At 43.8% G+C, this 14,003-nt stretch overlaps 1 protein-coding gene across 3 annotated transcripts in view; it reads left to right on the forward strand.

The window, feature by feature from the left end:
- TBC1D23 (TBC1 domain family member 23) overlaps positions 1-14,003 on the forward strand; it is a 1,834,851-nt gene that overhangs the window by 741,902 nt on the left and 1,078,946 nt on the right. For all 3 annotated transcript variants that reach the window (XM_044071377.1, XM_044071378.1, XM_044071379.1), the window contains exon 5: positions 516-639. In XM_044071377.1, the coding sequence (XP_043927312.1) occupies positions 516-639 (124 nt within the window). The remainder of the gene's footprint in view (positions 1-515; positions 640-14,003) is intronic.

Genomic DNA, 14,003 nt, shown 5'->3' on the forward strand with positions numbered 1-14,003 from the left:
TCCTGCACGCCGTGCAGGGCATAGAGAATTCGGCGGATAGTCTTTTGCCATAGTGTATAACTGAACAAGATGAAATAAAACTTGTGTAAGCTGAACAAAGTTTACAATTCAGAGAGAAGCAAACAGTGTTTATGCATTGTACTGCTGTTTAGTTTTGTTTTACGTCTTTGTGTTAAGGACTGAATTTGTAAGCTCATTGTTAGAATGCAGGAATTCATTACCAAATTTTACTTTTGTCTAAATGCATGCCTTGGTGCTAAATCAGATTATGTAACAGAAGGACTGCTGCTGTCTCAGGATTTTCTTTTTTATTAAAATGCAATACTTGTTATGGGAGTTCCATTCGGTTTCTGGTTACATATTTGCTGTGTATTGTTTGATGTTCTTAATTTCATGTCATACAGTTGTATGCATGGTTTTATAATTTTTCATATAAACATTAGTAAAAGTCATTTGTTTTTTCCAATCTGGGATAGGAATTTTTATTTTCCAATCTGAAATCTATTGTTTTCCAGAGATTGTTTACCAAGAGGTCGTCCATTTCATCTCTTCAGGCTGTTACTACAGTATCATGAGCCAGAACTCTGTTCTTTTCTTGACACCAAAAAGATTACTCCTGATACCTATGCACTCAACTGGGTAACAAAGCTGCATTTATATTTGAACTGTTTCCAAGTGTTAGCAGTGTTATATTGTTTTTTGAGTATGTGGATGCTTTATCTTAACTTGTGATGTTCTTAGATACATTATAAATGTTTGGGGCTCAAATTATATACCACTCTTGGGACAAGGGAAGAAATATGCTGTATGTTCATCGTGTTTCACTGTTGCAGTCATTACTCTTGGGTTATCCTGCTGGCAGGCTACCCTTAGTCAGCCAGAATTCCAAAGTCTAGGTCCGGCGTCGGTTGCTGTCTCCTCTTCCCTGACATCAGTGCGCCAGGGGTATAAAAGATGCAGCCAACGCCGTTTTCTTCAGTCTTTCTTGCCGCGCGGTGCCCGAAGCAAAAGCAGTTCGCAAGTGCCGGTCGGCCGACTCCTGAGATTTTCAAATCCGAATTTCAGAACCGAAGTCTTCAGTAAAGCTAAGTACCCCATTGGGGAAACTTTTTTCTTGCTCCAGACCGATGTCAGAAAAAGTTAACAATTGTATTTCTTGTGGGAAGCAAATACCTCATAAGGATTTTCACTCTTAGTGTATTCCTTGCCTAGGCCCTGATCACAGCATTGCTAGCTGTCGGTTTTGTGCTAGATTTAACCAACGCACTATCAAGCGTCGGTTCGATTTTGCATTTCATTATTTTGGCTGAAGATTTAATTATATAATGCCATCAGAACAACCGGAGTTTACAAAAAACGCAAGGACAAGGATAGGCATCCGAGGTCCAAAACCGACGAGGAAGCCTCTACTAGGCCAGTCGTCGGTTCTCAGTGAGGTGCTTTCGCAGCCCCTGGCGCCCGCTACCTCAGAGCCACAGGCTGCTACCGACTCCCACGTGGAGCCGACCGGGCCTCTGGAAACTCAAGGTATTGGACACTTGGAAGTCACTCCCTCGGATGGGTCCGGAGCCACTGAGCAGGCATCAGCTTCTGAGGGTGTCTTCAGACCTCCACAACTATATATTAAGCCATCTTCAGCTTCAAAGACTAAAGCAGCTGTAAAGACAAAGAAACAAGTACAGCATTGTCCTACTCAGACTTCCATGCCTAAAAACAGATGCTCAAAATGGCCGAAGACCTAATTACTTTGATCAAGGGCTCCCATCCCCCTGCTGATAAGAGGCCTAGGCAAGAGACAGAGTATGATTCTTCTGATCAGGTATCTATTTCCTCTGATTCCTCTTCTGAACAGGATTACTCCATGCTTTCCTATGAGGATTCTGATGCTGAAGAATCCATTCCTTCAGCCTCTCCTCCTGAGGACTATTCTTTTGAGGAAACACTGCATACTATGAGGGAGCATTTCCACTGGGAGAGCCAAGATTATTCTGAATCTAAGAAAAGGCTCAGAGACTTTCTGCTTCTTCCTCAGCACAGACCCCTTGCTATTCCACCTGTTCTAGACATTGTAGATGATGTATTTTCAGAGTCTGGTCTGTCCCCTGACTCTTTACCCCCTGCACCTGCTAAGCCAGACAAATACTACAGGTTCCCGGATTATCATAAATTTCTATATAAAAACCCCGCTGCTGACCTAGAAACTATATCTCAGGGTCCCAAGGGGGTTAAAGCTTCCACTGCAAAAAACCCTTTCCCCTCTGATAGGGATTCTAGGGCTCTAGACAAATGGGGAAAAAAGTTTACACTTCTGCCACCCTGGCTGTAAGGGCTTTAAATTGTCAATTTCATATGCTTAAATATCAGCAATATTTAATGTCTCTACTTAAACAGAAAATGTTGACAAATACTGAATGTTCAGAGAACAAGGAATTGCAGGATTTATTGCATGCAACTGAACAAGTGGGAAAGCATACTTTGCAATGTGCTTATGATTCACTATTAGAAGGCATGCTTGGTTAAAGGAACAGAATCTGCCTGATCATGTTAAAGCAAAACTATTAGATGTACCATTACAGCATGATACTTTGTTTGGTACTAAAGCAGAAGAGGTGTTGAAAAAAATGGAGGATAAAGCAAAATCCATGCAGACAGTCAAGAATTTCTTAGAGGTACAGCCACCCAGGTTTAGCAGGAACTGGCCTTCTAAAAATTGGTCCTTTCCAGTCACAGACAGACCACAAAGAGGCAGATCTCAGCCCCAAGGCTCGTACAGGCCTAAACAGTGGGGTGCTCCTACCTCCAAAAGCAGAGAAGACAAATCACAACCTTACAGGAAACAGTCCCAATGACTTTCCCAGTTCCATGCAGTTTTTTTTTGACAGCCCCCTTAGGGAGAAAACTAGCACTTTTCAAATCAAATTGGCAAATGGTTACCCAAGACAAATGGGTCCTGAACATAGTGTCCCAAGGCTACAGGTTCCATTTTCACACTCTACCAAGGTCAAAGTGCATGCCAGACCTACCACACAACCAATGGGCAGAGGCACAAAAACAAATTACAGCCCTCATGGACATGAGGGCCATTCAGCAAGTACCACAACAAGAGCAGGGGCAAAGATTTTACTCCAGACTTTTCCTAGTACCCAGGAAGGACAAAACCTAGAGACCAATTCTGGACATATCTGTACTAAATACGTTTCTGGAAGTTGCAAAATTCAAGATATTGACTCTGCAGCAGCTACTGCCCATACTGGGCAAGAGGGCTTGGCTCGTGACTTTGGACCTAAAAGAGGCATACCTGCATGTCTCAATCAGACCATCTTGCAGAAGATACCTCAGATTCATAGCTGGCTCAATGCATTACCAATTCTCTTTTTTGCCCTTTGGCTTATCTACTGCTCCCAGGGTCTTCACAAAATGCCTGGCACCAGTAATTGCGTTTTGCAGACAAAAAGGAATTCAAATATATCCCTACTTGGACGACTGCCTAATTCAAGCAGAGAACAAAGGCACTCTTCTAAAGCATCTGGCATTTGTAAAAAGATTACTAATTGGCCTAGGGTACACAGTAAACGAAAAGAAATCAAAACTAGTGCCCTCTCAAGAGATAATATTCCTGGGTGCAAGCTTAAATACAACTGCCCAGATGGCTTATCTCGCGCCAGACAAGCAAAAACAACTGACTACTTACTTCAAGAAATTGGCAACAAAAACCCACTTATCTACAAGGAAAATCCTGCAGGCCTTGGGTTTCATGGCATCCTGCATTCTACTAATTCCATATGCCAGACTGCATATGAAGAAACTACAGTGGTATCTGAAAAGTGTTTGGAATCAGCATTGCCTCAGCCTGGAGACAGTAATTGCGCTCATTCCCTGCCTACAACAGGAGTTTCAATGGTGGGCAGAAGCCTGTCACCACAACAAGGGTCTGCCATTCAGTTTACTCACAGCCAGGCAGACACTGACAGCGGATGCATCAGATTATGCCTGGGGGGCCCATATGGCAGGAAAATGTATTCAGGGCACATGGCCTGCAAACCAGATTCATCTTCACATCAATCAAAAGGAGATGCTAGCTGTTCAAAATGCCTTGACAACTTTCAAGGACCTGCTACATCCAGGACAGTTACTGATAAAGACAGACAACACTACGGTCATGTGGTACATAAACAAGCAGGGAGGTACACATTCCTACCCCCTCTGCAGACAAGCAATGACCTTATGGGACACAGCATTGGCTTTTCAAGTTCACCTGCAAGCACAGTCCCTGCCAGGAAAAACAAATACTCTGGCAGACGAACTAAGCAGAAACCTCATGGATCCCCACGAATGGAAACTGGATCCACAAGTCTTCAGCATGATAATAAGGAAATGGGGATGCCCAGACATAGATCTATTTGCCTCCCCTCACAACTGTCAATTGCAGAGATTTTGCACAAGGATTTATCACAGGCAAGCATGGAAAGTGGACGCCCTATCATTCAGCTGGAAAAATCTAACAGTATATGCTTTTCCCCCACAGCCTCTCCTTCCCAGAGTACTCCTAAAGGTCAGACAAGAGAAGCCAAAAATTATTCTGATTGCACCAGACTGGCCACGCCAGCACTGGTATCCAATCCTAAAGAGCTTGTCTCAAGGTCCAGCATGGATATTGCCTCAAACTTCTCACTTGCTGACCCAACAAAACAGTCAGATCCTGCACAGCCATCTCAGGACCTTAAATCTGGCAGCATGGCGGATAATGTAGCCATTCAGAACACTCCTCTTTCAAAAGCTGTTATGGATGTTATCGTGGAGGCCAGGAGGCCCAGTACCAGAAAATCTTATGCAGAAAAATGGAAGAGATTCTGTGCTTGGAACCTGGAACAAGGCCTTGACACGTCTGTACCAAATATTCCTCAGATTTTACAATACCTAAATGAGATGCAGAACAAAGGCCTTTCTTTCTCATCAATTAAGATTCATGCCTCTGCCATTTCAGCACATTACAATACGGAACCACCTATCTTTTCTCATCCTTTAATATGGCAGTACCTCAGAGGGGGAAAAAACATTAGGCCTCCAAGGAGAGCACCAATTCCGGCCTGGGACCTCAATTATGTTTTGGAAAAACTCACACTGCCTCCTTTCGAGCCAGCATCAACAGCAGATATAAAATTCTTATCCTGGAAAACAGCTCTGCTCCTAGCCATAACCTCTGCAAGGCGAGTCTCGGAATTACAAGCACTCATGGCTGTGGAACCTTTCAACATTTTGGAACCTTTCATCATTTTTCATCCAGGACAAACCCTACATTTATGCCTAAGGTGGTGTCCAGTATGGCCCTCACCCAAACCATTCACTTGCCTACCTTTTACCCAAATCCACAGAACAAGGGTGATAAAATTCTGCATTCTTTGGACATACACAGGCAGTTGCGCTTCTACTTGGACAGAACTAAAGCTTTCAGAAAGTCTGAGCAACTTTTAGTGTCATATGCTGCAGGATCACAAGGAAAGACGATCTCAAAACAGACTATTTCTAAATGGATAGGCCATTGCATCCATTTCTGCTACTTTCAACATGGCAAATCAGTGCCTAAGGGCATTAGGCCTCATTCCACCAGAGCAGCAGCCTTCCTCAGAGGAGTACCACCCAAAGAAATCTTAGAGGCTGCAACTTGAGTTCAGTGAACACCTTTACAAAGCACTAACACTTGCCTCTCTACTCTAAGTCCAGAGCAGGCTTCGCCACTGCAGTTCTGCAGGGCCTCATGGCCTCTCCTAATCCTGTTTAGCCCAGCCACCCATCCTCAGCTTTGGGATTCTACCCAAGAGTAATGACTGCAACAATGAAACACGATGAACATAGTACAGTTGTGTACCTACCATAAATGTAGATGTTCGAGTGTATTCACTGTTGCAGTCCAGGTTACCCACCCACCATCCCCCTTCTCTTTGCTGGGACATATCTGCACTTCTCTATCCTATACTACCTTTTTGGTGTATTTGCTTGTAGATGAAGGAAATGTTATTTTTTGGCATGCATTTCTTATTGGTATATTTTTCAGCCTACCTATTTGGGGCACGTGACATCTGGGGCAAGAAAAACTGAAGAAAATGTCATCGGCTGCATCTTTTATACCCCTGGCGCACTGACGTCAGGGAAGAGGTGACAGCAACCGACGCCGGACCTAGACTTTGGAATTCTGGCCGACTGAGGGTGGCCTGCCAGCAGGATAACCCAAGAGTAATGACTGCAACAGTGAATACACTCGAACATCTACATTTATGGTAGGTACACAACTGTACTTTCTAAGTAAACTAGAGGTGCAAACTACATGAAGGCAATGATATTAAAATGCAACAATGATTCTGGAGGAATAAAAAAAACATTTTGAACAAAAATTGGAACTTATTTTCCCACTTTCCAGAAGTGGCTGGATATTTGGGTGATTGACCATTTATAATATGCAAAAGAGAAAAAAAACTTTAGAGAGAGATTTAAAAGAGAGGAGGAAATCATCACCACAACTAGAAAGCAAGAAGCATTCAAGTTTGTATTTTGCTGCCAATGCAAATATATTTTGGAAGGCATCAGACTTACTATGCTTCCTGTAACAAAAACTAGACATCTAGTAAACATTTTAATTGTGGAATTACTGTTCGTGTATATGTGCCAACTGTTTATGTGCCTCTTTTTACACAGAAAATCTGAAAAAAAATTAAAGAGAAGGATTTATGAGCACATGTACAACATTGCTGTCAGAAAAGATACAAATGCAGTTTACACGCATTCTGTATATGTAAGATTTCGGGTTTTTAAGTCTTTTGTATTGGACTATGTTCCCATTAATACCAAAGTTGGTCCTAACTTGGCAGGTAAGCATAGATGGCAGATCCCCCCCCCACCCCCCCCCCCGGATTTAATGATAATATAGCAGTATCCAGCATACTGCAGCTAAGAACTGCGAAGTTATAACTTTTGATCTTATACATATTTTATATATTGTTACTTTTAGTAATCAGTTCCTTAATTATGTTTTTGATATGTGTAGACATGTTTTTTTGTGTGTGTGTGATGTTGTCAAATTACTTTTTGAACATTATTTATTGTTAATTACAATTTTTTTCAATTTTGATGAAGTCGTGGCTACTTTAAGAATGAAAGTGCTTAACTGGGATTTCAATAAAGGATTTTCCTTTATTTCTAAGTGTTTGTACTTACTTGAGCCTGGTGTTTCTTGCTGTGCATTCCATTTGATTTTTTTGGTTCTTTTGTTATAAATGTGTCAGTTAATTTTTCTTTTGGAAATACAGTTTCTGGTTACTCTGTCTTGTGACATCTTGCGTGCCAGTCACAGAGTTCTAATGGGTCTTTATGACCTCTGCTTTATCTTAGGGCTTTCCATGATGGCTTATAATGGTTACATATAAAATTGCAAATTTTATTTTAAATCTATACTAAGTCAGCAAAACAGTAATACTTTTCCTGAGGTAAACTGGAGCTGTTTTCTGTCAGGTCTGAAACTATCATCAGTTCATATTCAGAACAGATGGAGGGTGTAACTTTCAAGATTTTCTCTGACCATTGTGACTCTTTTGGGCATCATTCTTTTGTCTTTGTGTTGCAACCTTGACCAGCTGAAAATAATTTACATCACGCATTTGATCTTTAGGTTCACTCCTAGAGCAATTTCTATATAAATGCCCGTCTGCTGATCCTTTTGTAGTGTGTATTTTTTCTGAGAAGCTCTCCAAGCTGTTGCTCTCTACCAAGCTACTTCCTTTAGATAAGGATAGTATGGCCATGGAGAGGCTGGGCAAAAAGTTTTATACTGCTACCACTTTATGTTTTAGGGCCATTAACATCCAGACTCATATGACCAGTATGTTTTGCCCTCCTTTCTCAAGTTTCTGGGGTAATTTCTGATTTTCCTGACTCTGGGGAAAGGCTTCTGCTCATTACTTGTTGGGTTCCACCTCTCAAGTTGCCCATCACTCTGTTAAATGCAGTTATGATACATCTGATGCTTCCTTCAGGGCTGCTGCAGTTCTCTTATGAGATGTTACTCCTGGCTTCGTCTTCATGCTTTGCCTGATGATATTAAGGCCAAAGTATTGGATGCTTCTTTAGATAATAAAAATCTTTTTGGTGTTGCCGTTGCTACTGAACTTTTTAAGTCTCCAGAATAAGGGCAAACCTTTCAGAAATAAAAACATAATTTTTGTTTCTTCTGTTTACCAGTTTCAGAGGAATTACCCATCCTTATCTGCTTTTGTTGGCAAGCAGTCTCAACCTGTGGCCAGAGGTAAAAAGGCTTCTAGGCGTGTGCTTCTTGCTAAGTCTACTCAGACCCCCCCCCCCCACACACACACACTTCCCAGAAACCTGCTTTTCAGGATAAGCCAGATTCCATTTGACATTTTGCTTTCTCTCTCCCTCAGCCAGGTTACCTTGTTCCTTTGTCTTTCCCTGTCCCCCCCAAAGTGGTTAAGAATCACAACAGACTCTTGGGTTCCATCCTTTATCTGCCAGAGGTATTTCATGATTTGGAAATCCCTTCCTCCCTTTTTGGGCATCCCTCAACCTCTTTGGGAACAGCTTCCTCTTGTTCCAGAGGTACCTCATTCTGTTTTGATTTCAGGGCACCATTCAGGCTGTACCCCCCCCGCCCAGGTAGGAAGGGGGGTTTATTCCAGAATGTTTTTGGTTCCCAAGAAAAAGGGCACTCTGAGACCAATTTGGGACCTTTCACAGATGAACACCTTTCTCAGTATTCCATCCTTTCAGATGTTGTCTCCAAACCTGATATCCCCTTCTTCTCCCCAAGGCCTTTCTGGTCTTTGTGGATCTCAAGGATGGCTGTCTTCATATCCCCATCCATTCCATTTTCAGCCAATTTTTTATTTCTCTGTTTCTTCTTTGCATTTTCAGTTCTCTGCTTTCCTTTTTGGCCTTTGTACTGCTTCAAGGGTATTCACCAAATGCTTTGCTCTTGTCATTTCATTTTGCAGGATGAGAGGAGCTGAAATCTGTCTTATGTGGACTGTCTGCTTATTTAAGTTTACTCCCCCAAGGCCTTGCTTTGGGATATCCAGTTTACTCGTTCCATGTTGCAGAGTCTGGGGTTCACCATAAACTTCCATAAATCAGCTCTGGCTCCTTCTCATGATCATGTTTTCCTTGGTTGTAGGATCCACACCATCCCCATGTGGGAATCTCTACCTGCCCCAAAGGCCCTGTCTCTTAATGCTTTTTTTTCCAGTCTTTTCTCCCACCTGATTTAGTTATGGCCAGGGACTTCCTCAGGGTCCTTGGGTACATGGTTTCCACCATTCCCATACTTGCTCTGGCCAGGCTCCATATGTAAAAGCTACGGTGGTACCTCAAGTCAGTGTGGCTTCAATCTTGCCACCCCCTGAACTTCCCAGTCCCCTTTCTTTCTTGTCTCAAGCTCAAGCATTAGTGGTGGATTTATTAATTTTTCTCTCAACCAGGGGCTTCCTTACCAAGCTCCAGCCCTGACTCGTGAGCTCTTTACAGACACCTCTGACAGGGGATGGGGGGCTTCCTTCAGCTCTGTCATGGTTCAGTGTCTCTGGCCTCTTCATCAAAGGTCTGCCACATCAGTGTAAAGGAGATGATGGCTCTGCTTCTAACTCTTCAGACTTTTCATTCCCTCTTTTTTTCCGGACCCCTCAAAGTTTTTACAAACAGTACAATGCTGATGTGGTATGCCAGCAAGCAGTGGGGTACAAAGTCCACCTTATTTGCACACTAGCTCTTCAGGTATGGGATCTAGCTGTCCATTCCCTCAGAGCGCAGTCTAGTGGCAGAGCAGATCTAGTATAAAGGCTCACGAATGGATGCTTCACAGAGATGTGTTTCTGGACATTGTCCTTCGGTAGGGTATTCCTCAGGTAGATCTTTTTGTCTCTCTTCTGAATAGAGAGCTTCCTGTACTCTGCTCCAGAAGCCCAAGTCCTCTGGCTTTGAAAATGGATGCCCTGTCATTCCTTGGATAAGAATGTTTCTTTATGTTTTAACTCCCTTTCCTCTGCTATTGAGAGTATTGCTTAAGATCAGGCAGGACTCTCCCAAAACATGTTATTGACTCTCTTTTAGTGTAGACAGCATTGATTCCCCTTTATTTCTCACATGGCCAAAGACATTCGCTGCAAGTTACCTCATTGGTTGGACCTCCTCATACAAGGCAAGGGGTCTCTTATCCATCCCTCACTTGTCCACTTTTCAGCTAGTGCTGTGGGTATTAGGGGTTTGATCCCTTTTAGGCACCTTTTTTTCTGAGGACATCCTTGGGTCCAGCATTAGGCCAGAAGCCCATTACCAGGAAATCATATTTGTCCAAATGGAAGAGATTTTTTGTCTGGTACCGCTCTCGCCATCAGGATTCCCTATCTGCAGAGGTTCCTCTGACTGTGTCTTTTTTGTGATCTGCTCCATGCTGGGTTGGCCTATTCTTTAGTTAAAGCTCACCTGTCAGCAGTTTCTGATTGTCTGCCTTTGACTCTTCCTCTGGCCTCTAGATCTGAGGACAAGCAATTTCTTAAAGGTGTCCTTCATATCAGACCTCCCAGGAAGCCTGTTCCGCCTTCCTGGGACCTCAGTTTTGTTCTTGAAAAATTGACTCCGGCTCCTTTTGAGCCTGCTGCTTCAGCTTCCTTAATTGTACTGTGGCTGTCACTTTGGCCAAGAGGATAGCTGAACTTCAGCCTCCCATGATTATTCCTCCTTTCTTCGTTTTCCACAGAGACTGGGTTTATTCATACTAATCCTTCTTTTATGCCCAAGGTGGTCAATGAAGTATCCCTTAATCAATCTATTCATTTGCCTTCCTTTTTTCCTTCTCACTGGCAGACTGTGGAGAAGGTACTTCACATCTTAGATTTGCATAGACAGCTCAGATATTACTTGGATAAAACTAAATTTTTTGCAAACGTGAGCAACTGTTTATTTCCTTTCAGCACAGTTCTTTGGATTTATCTGTTTCTAAAGCTGTTTCTTTTTGTTATTCTTTTCATAGTAAATGTCTTTCACCTTCAGTAAAGGCTTATTCTACCATTGCTGCTGCTTTCTCTGGTGCTTTTTTCAAGGGGCTGATACCAATTCCATCCTTGAGGCTGCTACTTGATCTTCTGTCCATAACTTCTCTAAGCTTTACAAGTTGGATGTATTTCTAGGGCTAGAGCTGTCTTTGCCAGGGCTATCCTGCATGGGTTTCTGGAGGGTGATTCTGTGCCGTCCTCCTACCAGGTTTCCTGATGAGCTTTTGAACTCTCCCTTCAGTCAGGAATACTGCAGCAGTGATATGGAAGGACATAGTACAGTTATGTAAAATCTTACCCTAACAGTAGATGTCCTGTTCTTCACTGCTGCAGTATTCACTCCTTTCCTTCTGCCCTCTGCTCTAACCTGTTCTTCTTGCCCTCCTGGCTTTTCTGTCTTTTCTTCTTCTGGATGTATATGTTTCTCCTTGTCCCTAGGGACATTCTGTTCATCTTGGGGCATTTTCAGTTCTGAATGTGTGCGTCTCTGCATCACCTTTATGCCCTATGCCTTGCGCGGATAGAGTACTTGTGATATATGGCACCTGTAAGTACTAAAGGCTTTGGTATACTGGCTGGACTTAGGGCTATCCTTGGTAGGTGATCCCTTCTGTTAGAAATACTGCAGCAGTGAAGAGAAGGACATTACTGTTATGGTAAGATTTTACACAACTGTACTTCTAAATTTTATTTTCTTAGTAAGAAAGGTCACAGGTACAATCAAACGTGTACAGCCTCAGGCTAACAGTTCGGATGCTGTCAACTTGAGAGCTTTTTAGGTATGATTTCTCAACATAGAATGATGCATTTAATGCATGACACCAATATGGTACTTAGATGGCAAGTAAATGAGATGAAGACACCAAGGATGTGCTCTAACCTCCATAAGTTCAGAACTGAAAGTTTACTTTCTTGAAGAAATTTGTACTACATTGCATGCGACTTCCTCTAGCTAACCCATTAATGTTGAAAGCTATCTTCACCATTTCTTGTGTCCCTACTTTTTAAAGTTATAAAGTACATATAAACAGTCTGTGAAGAACTGTGCATTATGTAAAACTGGTTATTTAAAATTAACCTTGACTCTCTATTCAGCATGTTGTGGGCTTTTTACATGAAACTAAACATTTGAAGTAGTTAACTTCATGTATCTGCAACCTGTGGGTATTCGGATCCATATCGGATCCGAGCCGGCAACATTTTTTCAAGCATCTGCTCCAAGCTCCTCCCCTTACCCATAATCCCTCACATCTCCTACCTTTCCTCAGATCTCGTTTGCCACTTCATGGGTACGCATCATGGTCTCTATAGCTCCAAGTTGGGTGTAGAAAGTGGAACTTTTGGTACATATATTTAGTGTGTGAGAGTAGTTGTTTGAGAGCAACCCTTCCTCCCATAGTAGTTTAAAAAGTTAGAGTTTGTCAGGTAGTGTGTAGGCCTAACCCGACCTTAGTGTGTGTGTGTGTGTGTGTGTGTGTGTGTGTGTTAGTTTTGGCTGAGTGGGTTTTTGTGATGGCTGAGCAGCCAAAACCAACCTTTAAGAAATGCACAGAGTGTGGCCACAAGCTTTCACCAGCTGATGGCCACACTCTGTGTGTTATTTGCCTGAGAGTTCCTCATCTTAGTTTGCCATGTACTGTGTTTGCAGGGTTCAACCCCAGAGCCTTAAAAGAAAGGAAGGCGAAACTGGTAGCCAAGGGCCTGCTGCTAGTTTCTGCCTTAGACATGACTGCCTCGACATTGGCTCCAGTAGCCAACCAACACCCCCCCCCCCTTCAGGCTGGGACTCAACCACCCTCTAAGCCTGCTGAGGCGGGAACTAAATCAAAGGACAAGAGGGAGAAAGAGAAAAGGGTGGAAAGGCACCGCAAGCGATCTGAGAGGGAGCCATTTCCCAGCCAACCCTCAAAAATTGCTAGGACCACTTCTCCTCGGCTCCATTCCCCAAGGTTTTCCCTGGAGCCGATGGAGCCTTTAGATCAGAGACCTTCGAGGTCATCTCACAGGTCCAGATCTGAGTTGGTCGCCTCCTCGTGGTCTACTTGGAGTCTGTCGGAGCTTGACATGGACAGGATGATGCAGAGATTCATTTGGACCCAAATCCAGATGGGAGTCTTGCCATGCTCCTCTCCGGCCGGAGAGAGGACCTCTATGCCCTTCTTCCATCCTATCTCTCCTTCCCCAATCCGACCTGCGGTTTCAGGGTTTATGGATCCGCTGATCCTCAGAGCTGGGAGTTCAGTGCTGACGGTTCCTCCAACTTCGACGCTGGCCATTACCTTGAGTTCCTTGGATCCAACTTGTTCGGATCCAAGCAACTCTCGGGGCCAAGAACAGGGAGCCGGATCCGAGGGAATGGAGATGTCTTCGTCTCTGACTTTGTCGGATCCAAGCCGTTCCTTTGGAACCCTGGCTATTTTGGCCTCGGCCCCAATCCTCATGAAGGAGCCGGGGAGAACTTCTTCCTTGCTGGTTGCCAAGGAGGTGCGCACTCCTTCGGCCTTCGACATGGTGGAGAGGGTTCTCTCCCAGGGATTGAGACCCCAGCCCATTGCCTTGGACTCCGCCCAGGCTGCTGTGGATTTGGTCACGACTCCCATCAGCTTGTCCCAGTGACAGCCCGTACTAGGGGACCCCCAAGTGGATCGCATCGTGGAACCCCCTCATGACTTATTAGCCCTCTTCAGAGAGTCCCACTGAGGAGGCCCCCCATAAGCATACATGTAAGAGGAGGCACATGGACTCCCCCGAGTCCCTCACAGAAGATACTGACTTGGATGAAGGTGAGGGTTCCCCCAGGTCACCTCCCGAGGATGTCTCCTTTGGAGACATCATGGAAATCTTCTGCCAGAGGGGAGGTTGGTCAGCCCCAAAACCCTCTACGGATGAGTCAGTATTCTTGGAGGCCTTTGGCATGGGCCCATCTACATCCTGGGTGTCCCCAGCTGCAGA

Source organism: Protopterus annectens, chromosome 5.part0 (assembly GCF_019279795.1).
Source record: "Protopterus annectens isolate FY-2018-M chromosome 5.part0, PAN1.0, whole genome shotgun sequence".
NCBI classification, from domain to species: domain Eukaryota; kingdom Metazoa; phylum Chordata; order Ceratodontiformes; family Protopteridae; genus Protopterus; species Protopterus annectens.